The 14,598-nt window shown below is 44.9% G+C and overlaps 2 protein-coding genes across 2 annotated transcripts; one reads left to right on the forward strand and one right to left on the reverse strand.

Annotated features, from left to right (window-relative positions):
- The first annotated feature begins 1,159 nt into the window (after window positions 1-1,159).
- MRPS26 (mitochondrial ribosomal protein S26) lies at window positions 1,160-8,358 on the forward strand. The gene is made up of 4 exons (XM_058193514.1): window positions 1,160-1,544; window positions 3,893-4,039; window positions 6,549-6,672; window positions 7,759-8,358. The coding sequence occupies exons 1-4, from the start codon at window positions 1,336-1,338 to the stop codon at window positions 7,888-7,890; spliced, it is 612 nt and encodes a 203-aa protein (XP_058049497.1). The 5' UTR covers window positions 1,160-1,335; the 3' UTR covers window positions 7,891-8,358.
- A 1,110-nt stretch (window positions 8,359-9,468) lies between these two features.
- On the reverse strand, window positions 9,469-14,395 carry LOC131203376 (progonadoliberin-2-like). The gene is made up of 3 exons (XM_058193521.1): window positions 14,135-14,395; window positions 12,201-12,284; window positions 9,469-9,558 (listed from the first exon to the last, which is right to left on the reverse strand). The coding sequence occupies exons 1-3, from the start codon at window positions 14,270-14,272 to the stop codon at window positions 9,520-9,522; spliced, it is 261 nt and encodes an 86-aa protein (XP_058049504.1). The 5' UTR covers window positions 14,273-14,395; the 3' UTR covers window positions 9,469-9,519.
- Between the last annotated feature and the right edge of the window lie 203 nt (window positions 14,396-14,598).

A 14,598-nucleotide genomic window follows, 5' to 3' on the forward strand; every position in this document is an offset into this window, starting at 1 on the left:
ATTCTATTCTTCTTTCTGCCTTTATTCTATTCTATTCTATTCCATTCTTCTTTCTGCCTCTATTCTATTCTATTCTATTCCATTCTTCTTTCTGCCTTTATTCTATTCTATTCTATTCTATTCCATTCCATTCTTCTTTCTGCCTCTATTCTATTCTATTCTATTCTATTCTATTCCATTCTATTCTATTCCATTCCATTCTTCTTTCTGCCTCTATTCTATTCTATTCTATTCTATTCTATTCTATTCTATTCTATTCTATTCTTCTTTCTGCCTTTATTCTATTCTATTCTATTCCATTCTTCTTTCTGCCTCTATTCTATTCTATTCTATTCTTCTTTCTGCCTTTATTCTATTCTATTCTATTCTATTCCATTCCATTCCATTCCATTCCATTCTTCTTTCTGCCTCTATTCTATTCTATTCTATTCTATTCTATTCTATTCTATTCTATTCTATTCTATTCCATTCCATTCTCTAAGAACCTGTTTCTCCATTTCTCCTTTGGGGAAATATAATATTCTGCCTCTTTTAATAGTCCCCCAAATATTTCATTTTCTGGGGATGGAGGGTTGGGGATGTGGGGAGAGCTTCCCACACTGGGCTGCAGAAGAACATCCCGGAGAAGATCACCGAACCAACATGAGAATGTGAGCTTCAGGAACAATCAGAGGCGTATACCGATAGTCCTCGATTTACAGCCGTTCATTTAGTGACCATTCAAAGTTACAATGGCAGTGGAGAAAGTCACTTATGACCGTTTTTCGCACTTGCGACCGTTGCAACATTTCCCATGCTCACATGATCAAAATTCAGCAACTGACTCATACTTATGACGGTTGCAGTGGGGGGAGGGTGGGGGGGGGCTTTTGCGACCTTCTGACAAGCAAAGTCAATGGGGAAGCCAGATTCGCTTAACGATTGTGTCACTAATTTAACAACTGTAGTGATTCGCTTAACAACGGTGGCCCGAAATGTCCTCAAGCGGGATAAATTTGACTTAACGTCTCGCTTAGCAACAGAAATGTAGGACTCAATTGTGGTCGTATGTAGAGGACTACGTGTATTAGCCAGAAATCCTAGAAGGGCACTCCACTTCCCAAAGGCGTCCAGGTTGCTTCCGGGATTGAGATGACGTCATTCCGCCGCTCGACCGGAAGCTCCTCGGCTGTTCCCTGGCGTAACTTCCGGCCTGCGGACTCGGAAAGGAGAGCGGGCGGCGTTTCTGCTTTCTCTTCTTCTTGCGGTAGGCGGGACTGCATTTCCCGGCGTCCCTGGCGCCACTTCCGGTTCCGGTTCTCTTTCCGGCCCTCCTGCGTCCGCGCTTCCGGTCCGATGCTGGCGGCGGGGCTGAGGGGCCTTCCCGGCCTGCTGGGCCGCGGCGCCCCGAGCCTGGTCCCCTCGCGAGGCCGCAAGACCCGCTTCGACCCTCCGGCCAAATCCAAGGCGGACCGGATCAAGGTGCCGCCGCCTGTCGACCCGGCCGAGCTGCTGGTCGTCCTCGACCGCTACGAGCAGTACCGGCGGGTGGTGAGCGCCCTCAGGTGAGGCCCTCCGGGACTGCTGAGCCCATCATCCCCAGCAGGGAAGGAAGGAAGGGTCTTGGGGGGGCCTGCTGAAGAGGAACCGCTCTCTCTCTGATTTCTCTATGATCTATTCTAGGTCTCTTATTTCTCTTTATCATTTGTCATCTACTTTCCCTCCCTCCATCTCTCTCTTTCTGTCTATCAACTTTTTTTCTTTCTCTCTTTCTTTTTCCTTCCTTCCTTCCTCTCCTTCTCTTTCTCTTTTTTTCCATCTCTATACTCTACGGGTATCTACATCGACCTATTATTTCTTTATCATTTATCATTTCTCTATCTTTCTATATCATCTTCCTTCCTTCCTTCCTTCCTTTTTCTTCCTTCCTTTCTCTCTCTCTCCCCCTCCCTCCCTGTCTCTCTTTCTTTCCATCTCTATACTCTACGGGTATCTACATCTACCTATTATTTCTCTATCATTTATAATCCATCCATCTATCTCTGTCTATCATCTTTCTTTCTTTCTTCCTTTCTTTTCCTCCCTTCCTTCCTCTTTCTTTCTTTCTTTCTTTCCATCTCTATACTCTACGGGTATCTACATCTACCTATTATTTCTCTATCATTTATAATCCATCCATCTATCTCTGTCTATCATCTTTCTTTCTTTCTTTCTTCCTTTCTTTTCCTCCCTTCCTTCCTCTTTCTTTCTTTTCTTTCTTTCCATCTCTATACTTTGCAGTGTTTATATCTACCTATTATTTCTTTCTCTATAATTATCATTTACTATCCATCTATCTCTGTCTATCATCAGCTATCATCTTTCTTTCATTTTCCCTTCCTTCTCTCTCTCTCTCCCCCTCCCTCCCTCCCTCCCTTTTTTTCCATTTCTATACAGTGTATATCTACCTATTATTTCTCTATAATTTATAATCTAATATCCATCCATTTCTGTCTGTCTGTCTATCTATCTATTGTTCTATCTCTATCATCTATACATATCTATCTATCTATAATCTACCGTATCTATATCTACTTATAATTTCTCTATCATTTACTGTCTGTCTATCTTATCTAGCTCTATCATCTATCCATATCTATCTATCTATCATCTATTTATCTATTTATCTCTCTCTCTCTCTCTCTCTCTCTCTCTCTCTCTCTAATTTATGGTATCTATATACCTATTATTTCTGTATCATTTATCATCTACATCCATCCATCTCTATTATTCATCATCTATATTTGTCTGTCTGTCTCTATCTGTTGATATATTTCTATGATGTGTATATATCTACCTATTTCTCTTATTTTGCTATAATTTATCATCTACCATCCATCTATCATCTGTCTCTGTCTATTCCATCTGTCTATATCCACAATCTAGCTATCTATTTATCTTTGTCTGTATCCATTTCTATTCGATCTTCTCTATTATTTCTCTATCATCTATATCTTCTGTCACTTTTCTGTCTATATCCATCCATCCGGTCCTATTTATATGAAGTGGGCAGCCATATAAATTTGATTAATCTATCCATCCATTCATCATCTTACCTACATCTATTAAATTTATTCCTGCCCATCTCGCTCGAGTGATTCCGTGCAGCTTACAATAACACAATATTATAAAAAAAACCCTAAACAGTAACCTAATGAGTACATTAAAAATGGATAAAGAAATAGCCATGATGGTGGAGAGCACGCAGTAGAGTGGAGGTGTGATTTTTGCAATTACAAACAATTTGGACTGCGCTGAGATTCCATGGAAGCTTCTCCTACGTACTAACCAGCTTAACCATCAAGTCCAGCTTATCTCAGGTGTTCTTGTCTGCTGATCAGAGGTGGGTTTCAGCAGGTTCTGACCAGTTCTGGAGAACCGGTAGCAGAAAGTTTGAGTAGTTCGGAGAACCCGTAGTAAAAATTCTGACTGGCCTCACCCCCCATCTATTCTCTGCCTCCCGAGTCCCAGCTGATTGGGAGGAAATGGGGATTTTGCAGCATCCTTCCCCTGGATTGGGGAGGGAATGGAGATTTTACAGTATCCTTCCCCTGCCACACCCACCAAGCCATGCCACGCCCATCACCCACAGAACCAGAAGTAAAAAAATTTGAAACCCACCGCTGCTGCTGATATATCCATTGCTGAACTCCGTTTAATGTGATCCCGGAGCAAGGGAGACCAGGCTGTCTAAAGAAATTCATCGCCTCATCTCCTCCTTGTCTCTCAATAACATTGTACCTTTTTTTGTCCTCACAACAGTCTTCTGAGTGAAGTTAAATGAATGTGCTTGGGGAGGGGTGGGGGGGGGCGAAAGACTCTCTTGCAGGTGGGGAGGAAATATTTTAACATTCTGTCCTGGGCCCTCTGCTAGATTTGAAATGAAGGAAGAAGTACAATTCAAACACTACGATCTCAAGTACGGGGAAACGGCGAAGCTGAGGAAGAAAGCTCAGGACGAGGAACATCAACGTCTCATGGCCTTGAACGATGCGGAAAATAAGCGCTTACTCGAACGCAGGTAAAATCAGCATGCTCCTGCCTCATTCCACACAACCTTGGTCACTTTAAGACTTGTGGACTTCAACTCCCAGAGTTCCTCAGCCAGCAAAGGTGGCTGAGGAATTCTGGGAGCTGAAGTCCACAAGTCTTCAAGTGATCGAGGTTGGAGACCCCTGCATTGGACAGCATCAAGATCAGGAGAAGTGATAGTATTTCCCTATATTGCACTGGTGAGACCATGCTTGGATTAATGTGTCTAATTCTGGTTGACATGCTACAGAAATGCCATGCCACGTTTTTTGCTGTCCCCGGCCTCCGGAGCCTCTCTAGGAGTCTCTGGAGGCTGGGGACAGCAAAAAGGTCACTTCCTGTTCAACCGGAAGTTGGCAACGGGAAGTGTCTGATCTCCGAGGGGGTGGGGAAACACTGTTTTTGCCCTCCCCAGACTCATAGGGAGTCTCTGGAGCCAGGTGAGAGAGAAAAACAGGCCTTCCGGGCCATCGCGTGCCAGGAGCTGTGGGGAGGGGAGGTTGCACGCACGGGAGTGGAGCACATAGAATTATGGGTGTGGGCATGCATGCGACACCCCCCTCCTCCGCCTCCTGGCACACAATGGCGAAAAGGTTAGCCATCACTGCTCTAGAGAGAGTACAGAGAAGAGCAACAAAAGTGACTGGGATGTACAAGGACTCCTGCTTTGGGCGGGGGGCTGGACAAGAACGCCTCCGAGGTCCCTTCTAGCCCTAGGATTTTATGATCCTGGCCACTGGTGAGAAAAGGAGTGGTGTGTCTGTATATATATATATATATATATTCGGGTCTTTTCCCTTGTAAGGTTGGGAGTATCTTGGGCGACGTTTCGGCGAGGTCTCACTCATCATCTTCAGGCTGGTGCTTTCGGTTTCGTGCTTTGCTCACAGAAGTACGAAGCCGAAAGCACCAGCCTGAAGATGATGAGTGAGATCTCGTCGAAACGTCGCCCAAGATACTGTCAAACCTTACACAGGAAAAGACCCGACGTTTCGACGAGGTCTCACTCATCATCTTCAGGCTGGTGTCTTCGGCTTTGTGCTTCTCGAGCAAAGAGTGATTGGAGCTGCCGTCTTTCTATAAATACTGGTGGGGAGGTGGGGAGTGCTGCTGTGAGCCGGTTGGTTGGCTGTGTGGTTGCATCTTGATTGGTAGATGGAGTGGGTGTTTGCAGATTGGTCGGCTGTTTCGTAGCATCCTGTGTGGGTGTGGTCCTGGTCTTTTGTTCCTGAGCTTTGGTGTTGTGGCCTCTGAAGTTCTGTGATATGATGTCTTGAGCAGGTGGCTGTGATGCAGCATCCTGGGCCCTGGTTTGGCTCTGAGTCCGAGGTCCTGTGATGAGTGAGATCTCGTTGAAACGTCGCCAAAATACTCTCAACCTTACACGGGAAAAGACCCGAAAATGCCAAGACCTACATATATATTCGTCATCTTCAGGCTTCAGCTTCGTGCTTCTAGGAGACATGTGTGATCGCAGCTGTTTCTTCCTTTTAACTGCTAGTGTGGGTTTGACCTGATTGGGTGGGAGCTCGGCTGTGCTCTGATTGGATGGGGGTTTTTTTGTGCTCTGATTGGCTGAAGCCTGAAGATGACGAATGAGACTTCGTCGAAACGTTGCCAAGACACTTCCAATTTTACGCAGGAGAAAACCCGAATAACCAAAGAACTACATACAAACACCCGCGAAAACCTCAGAAAACATATATATGTACATACATACATACAAACACACACACACGCCGTATTTTTTGGAGTATAAGAGACAGTTCCCCCCTCCCCCAAAAAGGGTGAAAATTTGAGTGCATCTTATACACCGAATGTAGCCAAAAATGTGAGGCACGGAGACGGTGATGGTCTGTGGCAATCCATGCAGCCTGGAACAGCTGATTGGGGGTATTCTGGAAGACCAATCCACCCGCCAATCAGCTGCTCGTGCTGAATCAGGCTGCAATAATGTGCTGAAGCTGACCTGACTGTTCGATATTCGCTGCAAGGACTCAAGAGTTTGCAGCAGCAATCACATTCAGAAAGCACACACAAGTAACTGATTCAGCAGGATTCAATCACTTCTCTTTATATATAATATAACACATGAAGTAAATATACAATACCAAAAGCAGGTTTTCCAAAACAAAACACAAGCAGAGGAGAGGAGTTTCAGTCTCAGTTTTGAGCAGCAGACTGGTTTTAGACTAGTTCAGCACAGACTCAGAGCTGCAGACCTAAGCCACGCCCAGGCTCCTTGCTGCCTCCTTCCTTGTTGCTCACACAGCAAATACTGTTTCAGTTTCCAAACAGCCCTCAACTGTCTCACACACTGACAGGACACTTGCCGGATGAATACCGATGGATGCTGGTAGACGGAGGCAGAATTTTTTTTTTTCTTATTTCCCACCCCAAAAACTAAGGTGTATCTTATACTCTGAAAAATACGGTATATCTGTCTTTGTCACATTGTGAACAGTAGGTCGTCTCTTCCTTCCCTATTCCCGCACTAGGTTGGAGCGTCTTCGGCAGGAGGAATTATTGGAGAAGACCCGCAAGCTACAAAGTGACCAACACAGGGAAACCTTTCAGGAGGAATTCCTCAAGAAGAAAGAGATGGAGGTGCTTCAGTTACAGGTAAGCCCCAAGGCTTCAGCCACTCACCTTCGCCGGAACGTTGTACATTCTCTCTGTTGTATATTGTACATTCTAATCCGTCAAGGTTTTTTCAAACCACACACAACTCATGGTGATTTCATGGTCGCACACTTGTGTAGCTGTCAGGGTTCCAAGGAAGACCCCCAACGAAATAAGGCTCTGAGGCTTGAGGTTCCTCAGAGTTCCAATTTATTAGAGATGTCGTGTTGGCACAGCTGGGAAAACCCGAAACTGAAAGCTTCCGGGTTTTTCACACCCAGTTGAGAGTTCACAGCCCTGCCCCACACCCACAAGTTCATCCCATTGTCCAATCAACTCGTCACAATCAATTGGATACAGTCTTTAGGCAGCCTACATCAGATGCAGGCAAAAGTCCTTGAATACGAATGTTATGACTAATTTTCTACCGCTCCGACAACAACCCCCTCCCAACTTCCCCAGCTAAAATATGTGGCCGTTAAGAAGCAAAAAGAAAATTGCCTTCCAAAACCGACGGACGTCATCAAATACAATCTGTGCGTGCACAGAAGTGGCACGCGAGTGAGCGAACCGGTAACAAAGATAAATGAAACCCACCACTGGTTCCTTCCCTCTACTTCCCAGTCTAGCTTGGAGGATTCTCCTTTATTGGTAATTGTGGGATTTCCTAGTGGCCGCCTATCCCCATGCAAAGTAGTTCCGACCCTGTGTAGCTTTTTCAAGCTCCACCAGAGCAGCCTGCTTTGTTCAGTTGAGTTGATCTCACAATAATGGAGAGATTTCAAGGGGGGGGGGGGGCGGCACTGCAGCGTGACTTAATCTGAGTTCGTTGGCTGCTGTTTTGCAAACAATGGTTTCAAATTAGAGGGTTGGAAAATTGCTTTTACAAATTTGTTTATTGGGTTGTTGTTTTTTTGTTGTTGGTAAGCCGCCCAGGGATTGAAGGCATAACTAAATCAATTTTATTAGGCCCTCTCTTAATTTCTCACGACGCCGAGCCTTGAGCATAATCTTTGACGCTACAATCTTGGTGTCGTTCAGCTTCGATCTCATTCTTGCCTTCCTCCTCCTTTCCCTTGCTCCCAGGAACAATCCCAGAATTTCATCACTCTCGAAAACCTGGACCAGCGGATCGAGGAGTGCCTGAACAAGACGCAGAATTACAATTTTGCCATCGATAAAGACGGGAGAATAGTTAAGAGGACGGCCGTATCGTAAGCCGCCTCTCCCACAGGGGAAGGAGCATTCCATCTAGATCCGAGGTTGGCGGTGAGCGATCGGGGGATCCCCGTATGGCTCCACCCCATCAATATCACCGCCCTCAAAGCGGGGAATAGCGGATAATTCATGCTTTCCAAACTCTGGTTTGACAACCACTCTGGCTCTTTTTTCAGGACGAAATCCATCATCTTCAGAGATTTGGGGTGCGTGTATCTGTATGTATGTGTGTGTGTTAGTGTTATTTTGGCGTCTCATCCTCAGTTGTTCCTGCCTTTTAGATTTCAATTTTTGAAAAAGTGATCCTGCCTCTCTCTATGTGTGCAAAACCGATGTGCTCCTTCCTTTTTCACAGATCGGTTTCTTCAGAAAAACGAAACAGTGCTTAGCGAAGTCTTTTCTTTGAAAAATAATTTGACCTATTCTTTAGGTTCTCTGGATTGCTCTGTAATTAAATACAATATTTTATTTTCTGGCTCCGAGCTGTTTATTTGTCTTTCCCGCCCCTCCAGCACCAACTGAGTTCTTAGATGGTTACCGTATTTTTGGGAGTATAAGACGTACCTTTTCCCCCCAAAAAAGAGGGTGAAAATCTGGGTGTGTCTTATACGCTGAATGTAGCCCATGCAGCTTCTCAAACGGAGGTTTCAGAGGCTGAAAGAAGCTTCAGAAAAGAAGCCCCCAAACAGAGCTTCAGAAAAAAAAGCCTCCAAATAGAGCTTCAGAAAAAAAGCCTCCAAACAGAGCTTCAGAGGCTTTTTTTCTGAAGTTCTGTTTTGGAGGCTTTCAGAGGCAGAAAAAAAGTTTTTTCTGAAACAGAGTTTCAGAGGCAGGAAAAAAAAAAGCAAGGCACATTGCTCGCAACCAAGGAACCTGTTGCTAAAATTCACCTCTGGGAACAGCTGATTGGGGGTATTCCACCTGCCAATCAGCTGTTTTCTTATTTTCCTCCCCCAAAACTAAGGTGCATCTTATACTCTGAAAAATACGGTAATTCCTAAGCCAATTTGGGATAGTAACAATCAATACCAGCACATAAATTTGTACCAGCTACACAATTGATCACGCACAGATTTTTCAATACAGGTAGTGCATTGGGAGTTTGTTCCAATTCATGTACTTTTTCTTCGGCCTTCTGTATGTAGAAGGAATCTAATTGAGTGGTGTGGTGGCCTAGAGGTGGAGCTCTCGCCTCGCAATCGGGAGGCTGTGAGTTTGATCCTAGGTAGAGGCAGATACTTCTTTCTCTGGGCACAATGAGAATATATCTGCTGAATATAACCCCGCATTGGCAACAGGAAGGGCATCCGGCCAGTAAACGCTCTGCTAGCTCCATTCAGTTGCCCAGACTCTTCCCCGCAAAGGTTATGGGGGTTGTTAAAAGATGATGATGATGATGTAGGGAATCTAATGTCGGTTTCGTGGTTCAGAAGATCTCAAATTCGCAAAGGATGTTACGTCAGCAAGATATCAGAGGGACAAAAGCTCCTGTTCGGAATCAAATCCTTTCCAAAAACCACACGAACTATTATTTGTTTGTTTATTTATTTATATTTCATTTATATATTTATATTTCATGTTTCCAGGCTGCCCGTCTTCCTCAAGAAGGGCTCTTTTTTTCTTTTCTTTTCATTTCTTTTTCTGAAGTTGTCCAGTCAGGATTCCAGCCTGATAAAATTGAAAATACGGTCTTGTCATTAACAGAACTTACTGTATTGCTGCATTTTTAACTTTAAAAGAAGAATTAAAAATGTGGTGTTTTTTTTAAATTTTCCTTGGTTGATTAGACTTCCCTGGTTGGAAACAAAATACAAAAGCAAATCACAGCAACATGAAGAATGTCAATTATACACCTATCTTGAGATCCTTTCGATTAATTGGAATAACCTCAAGAAGAATCCAAAGTCGCAATATAAAAATGACATCACCTGGATTGGAATAGTCATATACAGATAGTCCTCGACTTACGATGATTCTTTTAGCAACCGAAGTTACAACGGCTCGAAAAAAGTGACTTACAAATATTTTTCACACTTAACAACCATTAACACACTTAGCAACCATTCAGACATGTGGCAACTGACTCAGATTTATGACGGTTGCGAGCTGACAAGCAAAGTTCATGGAGAAGCCGAATTCACTGACCAACCATGTTCCTAGCTTAACAGCGGCATGAAAGTGATTCACTTAACAGCATGGCATGAAAGGTCGTAAAAGGGGGCAAAATGTACTTAAAAAATGTCTCGCTTAACAATAGAAATGTCGGGCTCAATTGTGATCGTAAGTTAAGGACTAGTCTCTTTATATCAGTTACTCTTCACATTCTTGTCTTTTTATCAGCCTGTATTCTGTAATCTGGTCATCGTGCCTCAGCTTACTCTTATTTAGGAAGAGTTGCTCTTGATTTACTCTGCGGAAATCTTGAATTGTCTATATTAAACGTCACCACAATTATATTTCTATTTGTAGATCCTTTTTTGGAATATTGCTTAGTATTCATGCCTTGCTCCTTGGATGCCCTATTTCCTCAAACAATGTGAGAACTCAAAGATGATGTTACTCGGGTGGGCTGCTGGGGGTTCGGGAGAACCTCTAGCTAAGATTCCGTGCAGTTTGGAGAAGCCCCAAATCCCACTCATGGCTGACCCCGCCCACCTTGCCCCTCCTAAGTGCAGGGCGTGTGCGGAGGCTCAGGGAGGGCGAAAAACGGGCCTACCTGAAGTTTGGGAACGCTGGAAATGGGCTCATTTTCAGCCTCCAGAGGGCCTCCAGAGCCCTCTGGAGGCTCAAGGAAAGCCTCCAGAGCCTGAGGAGGCCGTTTTTGCCCTCCCGGAGGCTCGACAAAAACCCCAGGAGCCAGGGGAGCCCATTTTTGTCCTCCCAGAGGCTTGAGAAAAACCTCCAGAGCCTGGGGAGGCCGTTTTTGCCCTCCCAGAGGCTCAACAAAAACCTCCAGAGCCTGGGGAGCCCATTTTTGTCCTCCCAGAGGCTCGAGGAAAGCCTCCAGAGCCTGAGGAGGCCGTTTTTGCCCTCCCGGAGGCTCAACAAAAACCTCCAGAGCCTGGGGAGGTCATTTTTACCCTCCTGGAGGCTCAAGGAAAGTCTCCAGAGCCTGAGGAGGCCATTTTGCTCTCCTGGAGGCTCAGGAGGGCGAAAAACGGGCCTACCTGAAGTTTGGGAACGCTGGAAATGGGCTCATTTTCAGCCTCCAGAGGGCCTCCAGAGCCCTCTGGAGGCTCGAGGAAAACCTCCGGAGCCTGAGGAGGCCGTTTTTGCCCTCCCGGAGGCTCAACAAAAACCTCCGGAGCCTGGGGAGCCCGTTTTTGTCCTCCCAGAGGCTCGAGGAAAGTCTCCGGAGTCTGAGGAGGCCGTTTTTGCCCTCCCGGAGGCTCGACAAAAACCTCCGGAGCCTGGGGAGCCCGTTTTTGTCCTCCCAGAGGCTCGAGGAAAGTCTCCAGAGCCTGAGGAGGTCGTTTTTGCCCTCCCGGAGGCTCAACAAAAACCTCCGGAGCCTGGGGAGGCCGTTTTTACTCTCCTGGAGGCTCAAGGAAAGCTTCCAAAGCCAAAGGAGGGCAAAAACAATACCCCCGCTGCCATGGTGCAGGAGGCCAACTAGGCCACGCCCACCATGGCCACGCCCACCCAGCAACCAGGCAGAGAACTCCCGCCCCCTGTGCTAAAATTTTTGAAGCCCACCCCTGGTGTTATTCATTGAAGCTCATCCTACAACCCATCTTAGTTCTCCCCAAAGAGGCGCCAAGAAATTTTCCTAAAGTGGATCTTTTCATCAAGTAGCGCGACCTTCTCCAGAAGAATCCAATGTTTTGTCCCAAAGGTGTTTTTCCAATTTACTTGGTTTTTTGGTTTTTTTTTCCTCCTTGGAAAACTCTTTCGCTTCTCATCCAAGAAGCTTCTTCAGAACTTATATGACTCCTGCAACAGAGTTGTTAACGCTTGGAACTCACTACCTGACTCCATAGTCTCTACTCAAAACCCCAAAATCTTCAACCAAAAACTGTCTGCTATTGACCTCACCCCATTCCTAAGAGGACTATAAGGGGCGTGCATAAGAGCACAAAAGTGCCTACCATTCCTGTCCTATTGTTCTCTTCATTATAATATTATATGCATACTTTTACTTTTACTTATATATACTTTTCTCTCATGATGAGTTATTTTTATGTTGATGATTGTATATACTGTTGTGACAAAATAAAATAATTAAAAAGAAAAATGAGAAGTGAAACATTTTCCAAGGAGGGAAAAAAAAATTGATTGAGGATCTCCATAGACAAAATCCAACTGTTTACCAATAAATGCTTCATCACTTCATCACTTGGGACTTCTGGATATGGGCAGCCTCTCCCATCGCAAAGTTTGCTCTCTTCAGAGTCCTGGAAATGAGTCAAGGAAAGAGAGAATTGCAGATTAACAGAGTTGGAAGGGACCTTGGGGGTCATCTAGTCCAACCCCCCACCCAAGCAGGAGACCTTACACCATTTTTATTTTTTTTTGCATTTATATCCCGCCCTTCTCCGAAGACTCAGGGCGGCTTACACTATGTCAAGCAATAGTCTTCATCCATTTGTATATCATATACAAAGTCAACTTATTGCCCCCAACAATCTGGGTCCTCATTTTACCTACCTTATAAAGGATGGAAGGCTGAGTCAACCTTGGGCCTGGTGGGACTTGAACCTGCAATAATTGCAAGCAGCTGCTGTTAATAACAGACTGTCTTAGCAGTCTGAGCCACTCAAGGACCATTTCTGACAGATGGCAGCCCAGTCTCCTCTTGAAAGCCTCCGGGGATGAAGCTCCCACAACTTCTGAAGGCAACTTCTCTTCCATCAGTTGATTGTTCTCACTGTCAGAAAACTTATTTCTAGGCTGAATCTCTCCTTGATCAGTTTCCATTCATTATTCCTTGTCCGGCTTTCAGGTGCTTTGGAAAAATAAGCTCAACACCCTTCCTAGAGGTGGGCGTCACATACTGTAACAACTGGTTCACCCAGAACCAAAAATGTGAGCACACGCGTGCAGGCCTTCTGTATGTGCACGGAGCATCGGAAAAAAAACCAGCGATTATATAGGACGTGATAGCGCCAGGGTGGGTGGGCGGCCCCAGACGCTGGTCGGAACTATCATTTGTCCGAACTGGCAGCAGCAGCCCACCACTGCCCCTTCCTCTCTATGGCAGCCCCTCAAATATTGGAAGACTGCTATCATGTCTCCCCTGGTCCTTCTCTTCCCTAGACTTCACCAGGTTGCAGGAACATGCCCAGTTCCTGCAACCGTCCTTCATAGGTTTGTCGGAATTAAAACCCAGTTCCAGTTCCAAGCTAGGTATAAAATGGAGGCTGCTTGAGGAAGAAGGTTCGTCTTAGAATATAGAATAAGAGCATTGGAAGGGACCTTCGAGGTCTTCTAGTCCAACTCCCTGCTTAGGCAGGGAACCCTACACCATTTCAGACAAATGGTTATCCAACATATTCTTAATAACTTCCAGTGTTGGAGCATTCACAACTTCTGGAGGCAAGTCGTTCCACTGATTAATTGTTCTCACTGTCAGGAAATTTCTCCTTAGTTCTAAGTTGCTTCTTTCCTTGATTAGTTTCCACCCATTGCTTCTTGTTCTATCCTCAGGTGCTTTGGAGAATAGCTTGACTCCCTCTTCTTTGTGGCAACCCCTGAGATATTGGAAGACTGCTATCATGTCTCCCCTGGTCCTTCTTTTCATTAAATTAGACATTCCCAGTTCCTGCAACCGTTCTTCATATGTTTTAGCCTCCAGTCCCCTAATCCTCTTTGTTGCTCTTCTCTGCATTCTTTCTAGAGTCTCCACATCTTTTTTACATCGTGGCGACCAAAACCGAATGCCGTATTCCAAGTGTGGCCTTACCAAGGCATTATAAAGTGGTACTAACACTTCGCGTGATCTTGATTCTATCCCTCTGTTTATGCAGCCCAGAACTGTGTTGGGTTTTTTGGCACATGTTTTAAACTCCAGTTCTCTAATCATCCTGGTTGCTCTTCTTTGCACTCTTTCTAGAGTCTCAACATCTTTATCAATAGTGTGGTGACCAAAACTAAAAGAGTAGATTTAGGTCTGTCTTCCCTAAGGTAGCAGCCACCCACAGCTTCCATCCTTTTTGACTAGCTGGCTACCTGCGGCTAAGATCATGAGTTTAATGCATCTGGAATAAGCAATCTGGACAGGGGATCTAGGCTAGCGTTGATGTACCTTAAGGTTTCCAGGGAACGCAATGTCTCGCTTCCCTCCAGGATACCAGCCGTGGGACCAGTGCTGAGTTCTTGTCAGTTGCACGCCGATAGAAAAAACGATGCAGAAGAAGACCAAGAGGGATCTTTCGTATATCATGATGTGGTCTACCTCTGCGGAATCTGGAAGGGCGGGGGAAGAATGGAAATTTGGAAATATTTCTTGGCCGGGTTACCGTAAGCATTCAAGTCTTAACCCAGTCATATTAAGAGAAACACAACGATGGAGATTATGGCCAGGTTTTTCTTCTGTCCCTCAATATCATCTCAAGATGTTCTGCTCCCCATGGCAGCAATCTTTGAGATCCAATTTTTTAAAAATAGTTTTATTAAATATACAATTTAAAAACATTAGACATGGAAAAAAAAGAAGAGATTTTTTAAAAAAAGAATTCCATTTAAAAAAAAATATCTTGTTACATTCTT

Source organism: Ahaetulla prasina, chromosome 8 (assembly GCF_028640845.1).
Source record: "Ahaetulla prasina isolate Xishuangbanna chromosome 8, ASM2864084v1, whole genome shotgun sequence".
Lineage (NCBI taxonomy): Eukaryota > Metazoa > Chordata > Lepidosauria > Squamata > Colubridae > Ahaetulla > Ahaetulla prasina.

What these genes read in the sequence shown, in the direction of transcription:
- MRPS26 (XM_058193514.1), top strand. Translation starts at nt 1,336, where the DNA reads ATGCTGGCGGCGGGGCTGAGGGGCCTTCCCGGCCTGCTGGGCCGCGGC. An exon ending in AAGCGCTTACTCGAACGCAG is followed by an intron (nt 4,040 to 6,548) that starts GTAAAATCAGCA and finishes TTCCCGCACTAG; the next exon opens with GTTGGAGCGTCTTCGGCAGG. An exon ending in TGGAGGTGCTTCAGTTACAG is followed by an intron (nt 6,673 to 7,758) that starts GTAAGCCCCAAG and finishes CCTTGCTCCCAG; the next exon opens with GAACAATCCCAGAATTTCAT.
- LOC131203376 (XM_058193521.1), bottom strand. Translation starts at nt 14,272, where the DNA reads ATGATATACGAAAGATCCCTCTTGGTCTTCTTCTGCATCGTTTTTTCT. An exon ending in CGTTCCCTGGAAACCTTAAG is followed by an intron (nt 12,285 to 14,134) that starts GTACATCAACGC and finishes ACTCATTTCCAG; the next exon opens with GACTCTGAAGAGAGCAAACT. An exon ending in AAGTGATGAAGCATTTATTG is followed by an intron (nt 9,559 to 12,200) that starts GTAAACAGTTGG and finishes CAATTTTATCAG; the next exon opens with GCTGGAATCCTGACTGGACA.